The sequence below is a fragment of the Dysidea avara genome, chromosome 11 (genome assembly GCF_963678975.1).
Source record: "Dysidea avara chromosome 11, odDysAvar1.4, whole genome shotgun sequence".
NCBI classification, from domain to species: domain Eukaryota; kingdom Metazoa; phylum Porifera; class Demospongiae; order Dictyoceratida; family Dysideidae; genus Dysidea; species Dysidea avara.
In genome coordinates this window covers 6,300,374-6,316,766 of record NC_089282.1, presented here as the reverse complement: position 1 = coordinate 6,316,766, position 16,393 = coordinate 6,300,374, and the positions used below count along the sequence as shown (strand labels likewise).

At 36.5% G+C, this 16,393-nt stretch overlaps 1 protein-coding gene and 1 long non-coding RNA gene across 2 annotated transcripts; one reads left to right on the top strand and one right to left on the bottom strand.

Moving 5' to 3' along the window:
• Positions 1-829: 829 nt before the first annotated feature.
• Positions 830-2,920, top strand: LOC136237627 (nose resistant to fluoxetine protein 6-like). Its single transcript, XM_066027844.1, has one exon. It carries the CDS (start codon positions 830-832, stop codon positions 2,918-2,920), a length of 2,091 nt encoding a protein of 696 aa, XP_065883916.1.
• Positions 2,921-9,365: 6,445 nt separating this feature from the next.
• Positions 9,366-9,997, bottom strand: LOC136239369 (uncharacterized). The gene is made up of 2 exons (XR_010693432.1): positions 9,883-9,997; positions 9,366-9,518 (listed from the first exon to the last, which is right to left on the bottom strand). It is a non-coding gene; the product is annotated as an uncharacterized lncRNA (long non-coding RNA).
• Between the last annotated feature and the right edge of the window lie 6,396 nt (positions 9,998-16,393).

Genomic DNA, 16,393 nt, shown 5'->3' with positions numbered 1-16,393 from the left:
TACGAAACAATTCTACAAAAATTTATACTCCATCCCAAATCTAAATCACAAGGACAAAGTGCATCTCATGCTATCACGACAGCTAGAGTCCTTACTAGCAAAGAATTTACTAACTTATAAGTTTTCCTTTTCACTTGTTTGTTGACATTGTTTATAGCATATTAATTTCATCATTAGTGACACCATAATATTATTCAAATGATGCCAGACGTATGAAACTATAATATTATGCAACAAAATATGCTAAGTAGGTACTAAAGGTAATGTGGCCATTATGCACAGTTTTGACTATATATTCTGCCCATTACGCAGCACAGAATTGGAGCGTGGTACAAATATTACAAATGATATTCATGTTATTCTAACATGATAAGACACATGAAACCATGATGTGCTACTGTGAATTAACACTTTGTGCTGTTAGCAAAAAAGGGACACACTGGATCAGAGAACTAACTAAATTAAGCCCATAGTTTGTTCACTATATACATACTGCGGTTATTTGCAGTATACTGAAAGATGTCTACCAGGCTGAAGGGACGTCTAACAGCAAAAAATTAAACTTGTAGCGGTAGCCATAACTGAGTTAGGTACGCTTGTCTGAAGGAGTCAGTAAGTCGGTCTGTCGGTAGAAATTTACACTAAATAATGTTATTAAAAGCATTTCTGGTTACACTGAAGGCAATTTTGGGTTTAAATCAATGATATTGTGAGCTGGATACTTGTCAGTATATTTTTTTGGGAAAAAGTGCAAACCTTCATGATCCCTACTATACAGTGCTAACGTACTGTATAATATGATGATTTTATTTACTGATGATAGAACAAGATGACCACATCACTGCTATTCATACTTGTTATTCTCCCATACGTTACTGCATTGTATGGTGGTGAAGAACCAACTGAAACTTCCTACCAGTTTGATTTGTCATATAATGATATCAATATCAGTACCAGTTGTAGTAAAGCACTTCACAAGTTGTTCATGTTAGAATCAACTCATTCCTCATTGATGTTACGTTACTGGGATTCATGGGGTAAACCAAGTCATGGTATATTAGAGGGCCACACATCTTATCTTGGGTACTATGATGAGTGTATTAACCTAAAGGATACTGAATTTGGTGAAACTGATTATTGTATTTATGCAATGCAAATGAACATTTCTACAATACAAACACCAATTCCTATTCAAGTTGGAGTATGTTTTCCCTCAGCTTGTTCCTCACAAGAATTTGCTAGAATCTTATCAGAGATGGACATTACTAGTGTAATAACAGTGATCGGTAATCCATTTAGCACAGGGAACAATACCATGTCTGTAAGTATTAATAGTAATGACAAGTCAGCAACTTTTTGTCCTCAAACTGATGAAGATTATGATGTGAGTACCATTTTAGTTCTCATAGCATGTGGAGTAATAGTTGTCATGGTGATGGTGGGAACTACAGTAGACATCATTTTGTGGCTGCCATCAACAGATTTGTTGAAATCACATCAAATACTCAGTATATATAATGGAAATATACAAGCATGCGATAACGGCAATGGTCTCATAAATGAAAAAGATCCATTGATACCCAAACAGGAACAAAAAAGTGATAGACCAACTGTGAAGGACTTCATTTTAGCATTTTCCCTGTACAACACTATTCCTGTCCTTGTATCCATGAAACAGTCACCATCGGCTATTAAAGCATTAAGTGGGATTAGGTTTCATGCAATAATTTTAATTATAATGGTTCATGTTGCAGATCATTTTCATCTTTACCATGACCTTATTCAAAATCCTCAGTATGCCAATGAATTGTTAACCAGATTTCTGCTTCAACCAGTTTCGAATATATCAATAGCTGTAGAAAGTTTTTTTCTACTGGGTGCATTTTTATCATCATATTTGACATTCAAGGATATAGAAAAATATGGCAGGTTCAGATACTTGTACTTTTATTTACATCGATATTTTCGTATTTCACCACTCCTCTACCTCTACACAATTATCAGCATAAACTTGGTTTATCACTTTGGTCAAGGACCATTGTGGAGCTTTCCTTTTCTTACACCCTGCAATGGCAACTGGTGGTATAACCTACTTTATCTTGGTAATGTTAAAGATCCACTTGAGACCTGCACTGGAGTTACCTGGTACCTATTTGTTGATATGCAGTTGTACATCTTATCTCCTATTATAATACTACTGCTCAACCATTATCAGTATATAGGATTGATGGTCATATCACTTGTAATGATAGGAGCTACTACTGCTGTAGGAGTACAAGCTGGAGTGAATGATGACTACCATGCCAATGTTGCTGTTCATCCAGAAAATATAGACCAGGCCACAGATTTGTATATGAAGCCTCACTACAGAGTTAACACGTACCTAATTGGTATACTTTTGGGATACATCTTTTACAAAAAGTACTGGATAACTAACCTGTCCATCAACAAGTGGTTAAAGTTACTTATATACGTTCTCCTGTGGGTAGCAGCAATAATTTTGTGTACAACTACGATGTTTGGTGCTTACAATGACGATGAGTTCAGTAAATTTCAGACCATAATGTACTTGATGTTCAATGGACCAGCTTGGAGTATTGGACTATCCATTATAATTTACATCTGTAACACGGGATATGGTGGAGTAGTTAATAGTTACCTATCATGGTCTGTATGGGAACCATTAGCCAAAATGACATTTGGTGTATATCTGTGTCACATAATCATTATATCCATGATGTTCAGCACATTTCAGTCCACTCTGATCTTAACTGACTACATCTTAGCTATATTGTGTGTGTTTGTTGTGGTGACAAGTTTTGCTTGGTCTGGTGTGACTTTTGTGTTTTTAGAGTTACCGGTATCAAAGGTTGTGTCTCTCTGCTTTAAGTTGTTTGGAATGGAAAACCGTCAGAAATAATAACGATAACTTAGGGTGTGAAATTATTTCCACAAACATTTGATGTAGGCATTGTGTGCATATTTCTTTAGGCAGTTTCTTGTAATATTATATGCTGTAGCTGTAGCTTGTATAGTATTTACGTATGTTTTGAAATAATGTGTTGGTTATATTTATTGTCTATTAGAGAAGTTGGTTTTATAAATCGGTCTATATAGTTAATTTTTATATAAATACTTTTAAAATTTTGATTAGGCTAGTGATAACCAGGTGTTGGTAGTGGTGGGGGTAGCAGGTGGCGGGTGGCAGGGTGGGTACAAGATAGACTTCAAAATGGAGGCAGACCATGATTGGAGTCCAGGCACGACATTATAGGGCTGTGCTGGCTTCTTAGTGGCTGATGTGTAGCAAAATCAACCAAAAAAAGTTCTGGCCAACATTATTAGGCCAACCACCAGTAAACCACTGAAGCCAGACCCTTTACAAGGCCAGAAACCGCCATTCGAGCTCTCCACACTGCCCAGAAAAGGCATCTGTTAAAACCAGCCTTGAGAAGTTAGAGTAGTACTGAGGGTAAAAACTATAATAGTGTAGCTATCCATTGGTGGTGTTAGTTTGATTTTGCCTGATGTGTGATTTGGTGTAAAATCTGGTCACATATCATAGCATATTTTTCTAGTTTTACAATGCATGTTTTCTTATTATCATGACTCAATGTACCTTACACATGGTCCAAAAGTTTAAATAGCGCAGAAAATTCTGATTATGATTTGCATTACAGTTTGCTAAAGCATTTCATTGAAATTTTCCCATATCAAATTTTGTGATATGCACGGTATATACTGTGAAGACAGCAACTGTCCACCACACTCTGTTGATTTCCTCTAAAGTTCAAAATACAGTGGTCCCTCCATTATCCGGCTATTGATTATCTGAACATTCTGTTATCCGAACTGTGGAAGTGACTGTTCTATTAGAGTATTTCCCTAAAGTGTATGTTCTATTAGAGTATTCTAACTGAGTTCTATAAATGCATAGGCTTCATTTATCCAAACTTTTCCATAATCCAAACACACCTAGGGCCCAATGCATTGGATAATAGAGGGACCACTGATAGAACCTCTTGTAGACCAGAGTCACCAGATATAGGTAATTTCTTAAGACTAATGATAAGACAAGTTGCCCCATCACAGAGTGTCCTCCTGCATGATTGATAAAATTCCTTAGGTAAAAATAGGTCATTAAACTGTACATGGCATGGCTTGAACACAAAACTTTCAATGCTACGTACCAACAACTAGAAGCTAATTAGATATAATCGCATTATATACAGACAACTCATATGCACTTCTGTGGAGTGAAACCTATCCACCATACATGACTTTGCAACTACTTTAGTGGATGGTGGACAAGCAAGTAGTTCTTTCACTGTAAAGCTTTTGAGACTGTTCCCAGCATAATTTTCTGATGGTCAATTGCTAATTAATTATTAGACTAAATATTTTAAATTGTGACATCAGTGGCATTCTGGCAACCACAATCTGTGACATCTGGAGTCCAACAGTTGGGATCATTACTATATAGTTTTATGATACTATAGCAGAAGTCATCGTATTGCTGTAGAATAATCATGCTGAGTCAGTAAATCAACTAACCTCAACTGGAATATTCTAGAATAATAAGAAAGTAATATATAGGTTCTAATACTATTGTCAAGCTAGCTAATGGCACCTAATTATAGTCTATAGTGAGACCCAATAGTTGATCATGACTCAACTCTGAAACTAAGCTTCAATTTCATGTCAGTATAATATATAGTAGATACACTAAAAGACAAAGTGCTTGTATATAGTTATGCATTATTAATCATGAAGGTAGATATGATAGCTACAGCAGTGGCGAAAAATTTCACCACTCCTTTAATTAAATTTTATTGGAATGAGTGATTGTGAATGGTACATTTAATTATAATGTTGTTGTGTCTTTCGTTAATGCTTGTGTGTTAGCTTTGTATGTCACTAGATGGAAACCATCATTGAAACAATACATAAAGGTGGATGTGATCCTTGGCTACGTGCAACCACAGAGCAGTGTTAAGTAAACACCCATGTAGTAGATAGGCATGGCAAGGAATGAATTACAAAAATATGCTAACTAATTTATACAGTAGTTTGGTTAGATAACACATTTCCTCAGCGTAAACGTCCTCTGAGAGACTGCATGAAATGCAGTTTTCAGCGGTGTCCAGTATTTGTTGCACAGAGGCCTTTGGCAGTGGAAAATGGACAGACTCTCATGCATGTTGATAAAGCCCATGCAAGCACACTTACTTCCAGTGTCTCATTAATGTCTAAATGAACAAGCTCTACTAACAGTTGTGAATGTCCTTTACTCTGCTAGTGGAACTGGAGATGATGGTCAGAATCTGAAGAGCATGTCAACTCGAGTAGCGTAACAGCAATGGAGTGTTGTAGATAACAACAATGTCAGGTCAATATGTAGTCACCATAATTGCTGGAGGAGACTTACTGGCCCATAACTTTTGCAAGTCAACATATCAAATGGCAGGTCAGTGAAAATATCAACAAATCTGGTTGCTAAAAGGTGTAGCACCATGTCATGTTGATAAGTAGTCTGGTGCAGACGACCCTAGTACCCCGAAAAAGACCCTAAATTTTGTCACTAAAAAGTCTCTTTTTGTCACTCTTTTTGTTATCAAAAAAGCACGGGGTGCAACAAAGTGTTAAAGTGCTATTGTCATTAAATGAATACCATGCAGGGAAATGTGCAGACACAAACAAGTACTTTGGAAAATTCATAAACAAGAGACTCCAGCCTTCTGATAACCCTGATCCATAATTTACTTGCAACACTGCTACCAGTTACTTCACGAAAACTTATTTAGATGGCACATGCAGTAATGTGTGATTCATTTGTCAGATTTGGCCAGTGAATATAAACCTGATTGTGATCCCCAATATGGAGAATATACGCTTGGTCAAGTGAAGTGTACAGTGAAGCACTGCTCCATATACAGTCAGCTCTGGGTATGCAGGGGCGGATCCAGGAGCTGGCTAGGGGAGGGGCACAAACAGGGTAAGTTGTAGGTGGTTGCATGCTTGGGGAGAACCATATTCTCTATAGTTGATCACTTCTTAGTGGTGTCTCACTGTTGATATTTGCCATTTTGGCCTTTTCAGATGGCTGTGAAGTCTTAAAACTGTTTAAAAGGCTCTGAATGTCTTAAATAACAGCAACACGATAATTATTTTTAGAGGCGCTTAATACGCACGAAGGTGCTGGGTGACTATTTTACAGTTAGTTTGACTTCGGTTCGCTTTGGTCTCAGGTAAATTTGTAATAAATGCTAGTAAAATGTGCATATTTTCATAAGTTTTAAACTGATCTGGGTTGGCCTGACAAAATTTACTAGCTGTTTTAATCAGAAGCATGGCTGGCTCCTCCACAAGGTGGAGGGGTGGGGGCATTTGCCCCAAATGCCCCATCCTGGATCCGCCATTGGTATGGAATCATCATCTCTGCCACCTTCCATCTAACCATCATTTTATGACTGTTGTGTTAAATTTCTAGGTAGTGAGACTACCCCTCATGATCAGGTTCATTTATAAAGCTGAAAACCTTCCAATTTCCGATCTACTTGAACTTCCACAGATTTCAAGCCATAACCTCGAGATGTAACAGTCAGGGTGGAGGAGCCTTGGGTGGTTTTCTGTGAACCAATACCATACGTTTGCTTATGTTATACCGCCATTACTATAGTGACACGGAAAATACTATATTATTGAGATGTGGAGGAACCTTGGGTGGCTTTCTGTCCAATCACTGATCCAGTACCATTGTTTGCTTATGTTATACCGCCATTACAGTGACACAGAAAATACTATAATATTGAGTACACCAATTCAATTTGGAAAACAATCACACTATGACACCACAACCGCCCTCATTTTGCTGTCCCATGTCAATTTAGACTTTCATTTACACAGAAAATTTTTCATTCAAAAGGGACCGGACCTACTGGTGGAACAATTTACCGTCTTTTATCTTTATGCAGCCAAATAGTTATTATGGGTTTAAGAAGCGAATGTTATAGCATCTTTTGGAAAATGATTGATTTACTAAATTTTAATTTTTAGTTTGGTTTGTAATAATTATGTGTTGTAGTTAACTGCTAACTGTTGTCTGTGTTTATTGTCTTTGTAGTACCTCTATATATGTTTGTTGTACTTTATATTGTTGTATGTATGTGTGCCCTTCTGGCAGGGAAGAGTGGCTCTGTCTGACTGTTTAGAGGGAATAGACAATCAATCAATCAATCATGTATGTATTAAGAGAAACTGAACGGTATAATAGATACCGGTCTCTTTTACTAAGTTATTATGCAGGATGTTGTGTCAAGTAGAAAAAAATACTTTTCTCGGTTTAAATTGCTTTGGCTCTGTATATGCTGCATCAGTTAATCTGAAAGCATGCAGTCTTTTTAATCAACCATATTCACTCATTTCAGTATTCCCAGCTACCTCTTATTGTCACAAGCAAGTACTAGTCTTAGGGGACTGTTGCAATACCATTTTGACGAGGTGCTGATCAGAGAGACGCCTATAGTATTTAATCCACTGTTAAAATTATCAAAGTCACTATTGTAGTAATTACAAGATATAATTGAAATTCTCTCTCTTGTGAATACCTTTTTATACATGCAATGGACTGAGGATGGTGATGAGTTGCCAGGATGATACAAAACTGAAATGCCGGCAGACGTGGATCTTGCAAGTTTGTGTGTATAGTAGAGATAACGATTGCAAAGTGTAATTGAGTCTTAGTACAGTGGAATGGAAACCATGTTCAAGAACAGTTGGAAAGTTTGTACCTCTAAATGAAAAGCGATGCAGCAGCTACATATATATGCTATGTAAGGTCAATTGGAAACCCTCCATTGACTCTACAGAGTATTCAGTAAAGGATTATGTGCATGGATATGCATATGATGTTATTTTAATATCTGATGATTTTGATATACATCTGTTTTAAGCTGTTGACCAGAGAACAGGTGATCTATAGTATCTACTATCATGTGATCCACACACTCATATAGTACTCTAACCCTAATGCTAACACTGAAGTTTGCTTGTTAAGCAAAATGATGTCTTTCACTGTCTGTATGAAGATAACTTTTTGGTGAGTTTGAGGTAAGCCGGCTTTGCCAGGACAGTCACACTTTGCTCCCTCCAACCCTAAGCCCATGATGTGTCCATTGTACATACTGTGGTATGCCAAACCATGCGGCATCAATGCCTGTCAGGTTGAAGCAACATCTAATAGCACAAAAGTTAAGCCTGTAGTCATAGCCATTACACTTGTCTAAAGCATCAGTAAATTGTCAATTAGTAGAAAATCCCATTAAATATTTTTTACAAAAAAAATTGCATGTAGCAGTTCATGAAAAGTAGCACTGAAGGGCTTGGTTATAATTATGTATCTAACCAATACTGTGATGATAATGTGAGCTGGATACTGGTCAATATATTTTTGTGGGTAGCACAAATCTTCATGATCCCTACTATACAGTGTTATCATACTGTATAATATGATGATCAAGACTCACGGTAGTGAGGTGCGCGGCCAAGAAACTACAAAGCGCATGCCCAATTAAAAGACGCGGCCACTACTGTGAGTTATTTACGTGTAGGGTCGGTTTCGCAATATTAGCCCTGGGTTACGCAACATCTCTCAATGGATTTGTATTGGGTTACGTAATAAAAAAAATCTTTAGTCGTCGTTTTCTTGCGACCTTGCTAAAATAAAAAATATAGCCGTATTTAGACATATTTCACTTTATTTCTCTACCTTGTATTACACGTATCGTCACATTATACCAGTCATCTTACCCGTGTTTGTACTGGTCACCTAGGCCTGACATTATCTAATTCTGGTTGGCCCTATGCATATTTTCTCCATTCAAACCTGTAATCCCTACAATAACTTTTAAAGACACGATGTGGACACAAGCCCTAATGTCTGACAAACAAGTTGTGAAAGCGTGCAGACCCGTAAGTTCCCTAGGGAAGGCATTTTGAGCAGAAATCTTTTAGAGTCCATTTAGTGTCACGCCCCATGCGAGCGTTTATAATTGGCAGATGTCTTATAAACAAGGTGTGAAAGCGTGAAGAACGTACAGACACTAGGGAAGGTGTATAAATCGTTATTCAATACTCCATTTAGTGCCATGCACCACTTATGATACAAGAAATATTTTGCAAGTTGTGTGGAATGATCAAAACTCATGTACAGTCACAAACCACGAACCACATTCCAGAAAAAACTTTGTTGCTCTACATTACGTACATAATGAAAGCCACAACACAAGCTCCACCTTACACTGATGGAGCTTTGTGGAAGTGTGAACTGCCGTGACAGCTACTAATAAGGCAATTCTAATTGTGGATAAGATGGCTGCAGAATTCATGAAAATTTCTTGCAGTAGAGTAAACATGTAACAGTGCTATTACAACACATAACAAAAATTTAATAAACATCAGTTTAACACCAAGTGATTATTTCTTAGATGTCTTCATGATGACACAAGATTAAGTGAGCCCTGTAAAAGAACTAGCATGCCGGCACTGAATTAAACATTAAAAATTATATTCAAGGCTATAAGTGAATCTGGTGTACCAGAGGTAACGTAAATGTGTTTTGGTGCCTAAGTATGTAAACATGAACACGAGGAGACCTGTCAAACAACAAGTGGCCACCAAACAGAATGTACAACATGTTAAATATATTTCTTAGCTATACAACAGGAAATTCAGGATTGCAATTGTTGCAATTCCCACTTTTAAGGTAAGCGAATATCTGATATATATTGTTTAACCCATTTTACAACCAATACCTGATCTTAAGTTACACTAGTGCATAAAAGTACAACTTATAAAGCAATTGCTGTGAGCTTGTGCACATACCTTAAGTCAAAACTGCTAATCAGACAACTGGCCAATTATCACTAGGGCTGGGCTTGTGGTCACCACAAAATACAACTTGCTTGATATTCTGACAACACAAGACCAGTCCTGTAAAACAACAAGCAAGCATTTTTGCCTGGTCAAACATGACTTACCATGACTACATCCAACTGCTAGTACGTGAACTGCTATGACCAGATGGCGCCTGCAAAACCAATGGTGTCATTAATATAATACGTACAATATACCAAAAATTCTGGGTACTAGGAAAACATTAATACTATACGCACAACATGTAAACTGACCTGGGTATTAGTTTGTTACCATCATATGAGATAGTACAATATCAACTAATTATGTAGAAATTCATGACACCTTTTGACGTCACAATATTGAGCACTACAAAAAGAAAGCACAATATAATTCCTCGAGTTCTGTATGTAAACTGATCTGAAATTCACAATACTAATAAGGGTCCTACCTGGTCCAGAGTTAAGTATCATAACCACATCCACTGTTGGCAGGTGAATCACTATGACTATATTGCCTGTAAAAACAGATAGGTGAGTATTAAATGCAATACACTTAAATTTGTCACTTTTTACACAAAATAAACATTTGGGGATTTTATTCGTTTAAATAGTTGACATTGTTACACAGAGACCTGAATAGGCAGGCATATCAATAAGTTTGTAGACATTTGCTATATTTTTGTTCATGGAAAAAATTCCAGCTGGAACAGGCATGTCCAATACATTTCAATTAAAAAATTATTGGGGCATACTCCCTCAGAAATTTTAGTTAAGTATACTGCAACTTTTAGTCCTTCAGTGACCAAATTCGCTTCATCAAGTTTGAAAGTTTAATTCCAGTCAAAAAGGCTCGGATCTCAATGCACTGGTTGTATCTACTGTACTGGCTCTGATGCCCTATGTCCAAAAGATGGTTAGAGTGCCATATTAAAATGAACTCTTGTCATATGCTTGCATGGACTCTTGATAATAATGACTATAATTATGTATTTAGCCTTCAGGTTGCGTATACAAGGTATTCTTTCATCTGCCGGTATAAATTACTATTCCATGCACTATGAGGCCTAAGGCTTTATAGCTACACACTAAGAATCAAATTATATAATGTTCTACACAATGATAAGATAATTTCCAGAACAGAGTTCATGGTTATAGTATCAGCAAAGAGTTTTGAATATTAATTGAGATGTTTTATTTAAGTGCATTTTGACTGTTCCTCCTATAATTATTGTTCAGTTATCGGATGTCTTGTTGGTTTCCCTCCATCCTCTTTACTGATCCCTCTTTATTGATTCTATATGACTAGAAAATCTGTACACCTTGTCAATCCAGTTACAACAGTTGATCTTAATTATGATGATGATGCAGTTATTGAGATGAAGAGATGCATAGTATTTCCCTACAGTGCCACAACACACACACTTGAAATGTAATCTGAGACTTACATGTATATAGCTGCAGTGAACTAAGTAAGATCACTATAACTGCTGGTAAGCATTACGTCGTATTACCATCCATCAGTGCTTGTGTAATAAATTGTCTGTATTATGAATTCAGTCAAAATTATGCATAGCTAGCTGTGTAGTAATTTATTAGGCACCCAGTTAGTGCTTAAATTTAAGCATAAGATGCCTGAAGTATTTACCACAGATATATTTTGTAAATAATATTATAAAAAAAGATAAATAGAACAGTCAATAGCCAGCTGTGTAGTAATTGTGAACTAATTAGGCACTTGCTAATTATGAGCATAATCTAAAGCATTTACCACAGATGAGATATTGTAAAATTTTGTTAATAGTAAATGAATGCCACAGTAAACATAGATCTATACTCTAATAGAACAGTCTGTCTATTCTACACTGTAAATTCAGACTTCCAAATTTACAGTGTGAACAGTGTCTGTAATGTGCATGCCTTTGTCAACACGATGACAGGTGCACATGTTTGACTCTCCTAGATAATAATATTATTGCTAATTTCCAAATATCAGTCATCTAAATGTTACCATTTTAACAATTTTGTTGTTCCACCAGTGAGACTATTACTATAACAAAAATGAGTGATATCCACCCCAAAAACATCTTCGCTGTAAAAAAAGGGGCGTCCAAGAAACTACAAGTACCTGTAATCCAATGTAATTAAAAACAGCTCAGTTGTAGGGAAAGACTAAAAATAACTGGTAACTTAAAGAGCTGATATCTGGAGCGGCCAAGAATCAATCTTAATCCAACTACTTATACTATTTTTTTTAATCCGTGCAAAAACACTTAGCATTGGCTGTAAAAAAAAGTGCACCCATGAAAGTAACTGGCAATTGAAATAGCTGATATCTGAAGTGGCCAAGAATGAATACTGATGTACAACTAATTGGAATTAACAAAAAGTTTAACATTGAACCTTTGTCTTTCAGCTGTGTTCTACATTCACTCTTGCTGCATCATAAATTGATTTCTTTTAACTCTAATTGGCTGGTAATTTGGCCGCCTTTTTTTTCCTCTATACACTGAATATTAAAAAAAGGCGGCCAAATTACCAGCCAATTAGAGTTAAAAGAAATCAATTTATGATGCAGCAAGAGTGAATGTAGAACACAGCTGAAAGACAAAGGTTCAATGTTAAACTTTTTGTTAATTCCAATTAGTTGTACATCAGTATTCATTCTTGGCCACTTCAGATATCAGCTATTTCAATTGCCAGTTACTTTCATGGGTGCACTTTTTTTTACAGCCAATGCTAGGTGTTTTTGCACGGATTAAAAAAAAATAGTATAAGTAGTTGGATTAAGATTGATTCTTGGCCGCTCCAGATATCATCTCTTTAAGTTACCAGTTATTTTTAGTCTTTCCCTACAACTGAGCTGTTTTTAATTACATTGGATTACAGGTACTTGTAGTTTCTTGGACGCCCCTTTTTTTTACAGCGAAGATGTTTTTGGGGTGGTTTTATTTACTGATGATAGAACAAGATGACCACATCACTGCTATTCATACTTGTTATTCTCCCATATGTTACTGCATCGTATGATATTGCTGAATCTTCCTACCAGTTTGATTTGTCGTATGATGATATCAATATCAGTACCAGTTGTAGTAAAGCACTTCACAAGTTGTTCATGTTGGAATCAACTCGAGCTCATTCCCCATTGATGTTACGTTACTGGGATTCATGGGGTAAACCAAGTCATGGTATATTAGAGGGCCACACATCTTATCTTGGATACTATGATGAGTGTATTAACCTAAAGGGTACTGATTATGGTGAAACTGATTATTGCATTTATGTAATGCAAATGAACATTTCTACAATATAAGCACCAATTCCCATTCAAGTTGGAGTATGCTTTCCCTCAGCTTGTTCCTCACAAGAATTTGCAACAGTCTTATCGGAGATGTATATCGCTAGTGTAATAACAGTGACTGGTTATCCATTTAGCACAGGGAACAATACCATGTCTGTATTACTCTGTAAGTATTAGCAGTAATGACAAGTCAGCAACTTTCTGTCCTCAAGCTGATGAAGATTATGATGTGAGTACCATTTTAGTTTTCATACCATGTGGAATAATAGTTGTCATGGTGATGGTGGGAACTATGGTAGATATCATTTTGTGGCTGCTGTCAACAGATTTGTTGAAATCACCTCAAATACTCAGGAAATATAATTGAAATATACAAAATGGAAGCATACAAACAAGTGGTAATGAAAATGGTCCCATAAATGAAAAAGATCCGTTGATACCCAAACAGGAATAAAAAAGTGATAGACCAACTGTGAAGGACTTCATTTTAGCATTTTCCCTGTACAATACCGTTCCTGTCCTTGTATCCATGAAACAGTCACCATCGGCTATTAAAGCATTGGGTGGAATTAGATTTCATGCAATAACTTTAATTGTTATGGTCTTATGGAACATGTTTCAGCTTTCTTTCCTATTTACCATGGCCTAGCTTATTCAAAATCCCCAGTATCTCAATGAATTGTTAACCAGATTTCTACTTCAACCAGTTTCAAATATTTCAATAGCTGTAGAGAGTTTCTTTTTACTGGGTGCATTTTTATCATCATATTTGACATTCAAGGATATAGAAAAAAATAAAAAGTTCCGATATTTGTACTTTTATTTACATCGATATTTCTGTATTTCGCCACTCCTCTATCTCTACACAATTATTAGCATAAACTCAGCTTATTACATTACAGTTTATCTCTTTGCACAAGGACCATTGTGGAGCTTTTCTTTTCTTGTACCCTGCAAAGACAACTGGTGGTATAACCTACTTTATCTTGGTAATGTTAATGATGCTAATGACATCTGTTTTGGAGTTAGCTGGTACCTATTTGTTGATATGCAGTTGTACATCTTATCTCCTATTATAATACTACTGCTATACCACTATTGGTATATAGGATTGATGGTCATATCACTTGCTATGATAGGAGCTACTACTGCTATCGGAGTACAAGCTGGGGTGAGTGATGACTACTATGCTAACATGGTTGCTCATCCAGAAAATATAGACCAGACCACAGATTTGTATATGAAGCCTCACTACAGAGTTAACACGTACCTAATTGGTATACTTTTGGGATACATTTTTTACAAAAAGTACTGGATAACTATAACCTGTCCATCAACAAGTGGTTAAAGTTTCTGATATATATTTTCTTGTGGGTAGCAGCAATAGTTTTGTGTACAACTACGATGTTTGGTGCTTACAATGATGATGAGTTTAGTAAATTTCAGACTGTCATGTATCTGATGCTCAATGGACCAGCTTGGAGTATTGGACTATCCATTATAATTTACATCTGTAACACGGGATATGGTGGAGTAGTTAATAGTTACCTCTCATGGTCTGTATGGGAACCACTGGCCAAAATGATATTTGGTGTATTAATATCTGTGTCACATAATCATCATATCCATGATGTTCAGCACATTTCAGTCCGCTCTGATCTTAATACATCTATGCTATATTGTGTGTGTTTGTTGTGGTGACAAGTTTTGCTTGGTCTGGTGTGACTTTTGTGTTTTTGGAGTTACCAATACCAAAGGTTGTGTCTCTCTGCTTTAAGTTGTTTGGAATGGAAAACCATCAGAAATAAAAGTATTAACTTAAGGTGTGAAATTCTATCTGCAAACATTTGATGTAGGCATTGAGTGCATATTTCTTTAGGCATTTCTTTAGGTATTGAGTGTGCATTGCTTTAGGCAATTTGTTGTAATGGTATATGCTGTAGTTGTAGCTTGTGTAGAACATGTCTAGTTATGTTTTGAAATAATGTATTGGTTATATTTATTGTCTAAGAGAAGTTGGTTTTGAAAATTCATCAAGTTCAATAATTTTAATCATGCAGTCTAGTGATAACCAGGTACCAGTATGTGGGTAGAGATGTGCTAATATGACTTTTACTCTAATAATCGATTGCGAGCCAATAGACAAGATATGATAGCATAGGAACCTGCTAGTGTGTCAAGAGTGGCATCAATTTTTGGTATGGGGTATGCAACTATGCATCCTTGTGTGTAACATTGTTTACCTTATGGCATTCAATGCAAAAATGTACAGATCCATCTTTCTTTGGTACTAGTATGATAGGGGATGCCCCAAGGACTTTTGGGGGGAATAATGATCTCTTTTTACTGTGTCTTACTAAACAGTATTAGTATTAGGTGTACAGGTAAGGAGGCTCAAGGAGCCTGTAAAGCCTGATCTGTACAAAAATTATAGCCTATTAATAATTACAACATAAAAACTGTACTTCTTCTAGCTGATCTTTCTACAGGGTGATTTGTTTGTCTCTACAGGGCAATTTGTTTGCAGCTGAACTCTCTATACATGGTAGTTTCTTTGTAGCTGAACTCTCTACAATGTAACTTCTTCTAGCTGAACTCTCTACAGGGTGACTTGTTTCTAGCTGATCTCTCTACAATGTAACTTCTTCTAGCTGAACTCTCTACAGGGTGACTTGTTTGTAGCTGAACCCTCTACAGGGTGATTTGTTTGTAGCTGAACTCTCTACAAGGTAACTTCTTCTAGCTGATCTTTCTACAAGGTGACTTGTTTCTAGCTGATCTCTCTACAGGGTGACTTGTTTCTAGCTGAACTCTCTACAGGGTGATTTGTTTGTAGCTGAACTCTCTACAAGGTAACTTCTTCTAGCTGATCTTTCTACAGGGTGATTTGTTTGTAGTTGAATTCTCTACAGGGCGATTTGTTCATAGCGGAACTTTCTACTGGGTGATTTGTTTGCAGCTAAACTCTTTGCATGATTGTTTCTTTGTAACTGAACTCTCTACAAGGTAACTTCTTCTAGCTGATCTCTCTACAGGGCAATTTGTTTGTAGCTGAATTCTCTACAGGGTGATTTATTTGAGCTGAACTCTCTACATGATGGCTTCTTTGTAGCTGAACTCTCTATTAGGTACCTTCTTCTAGCTGATCTGACTACAGGGTGACTTGTTTGTAGCTGAA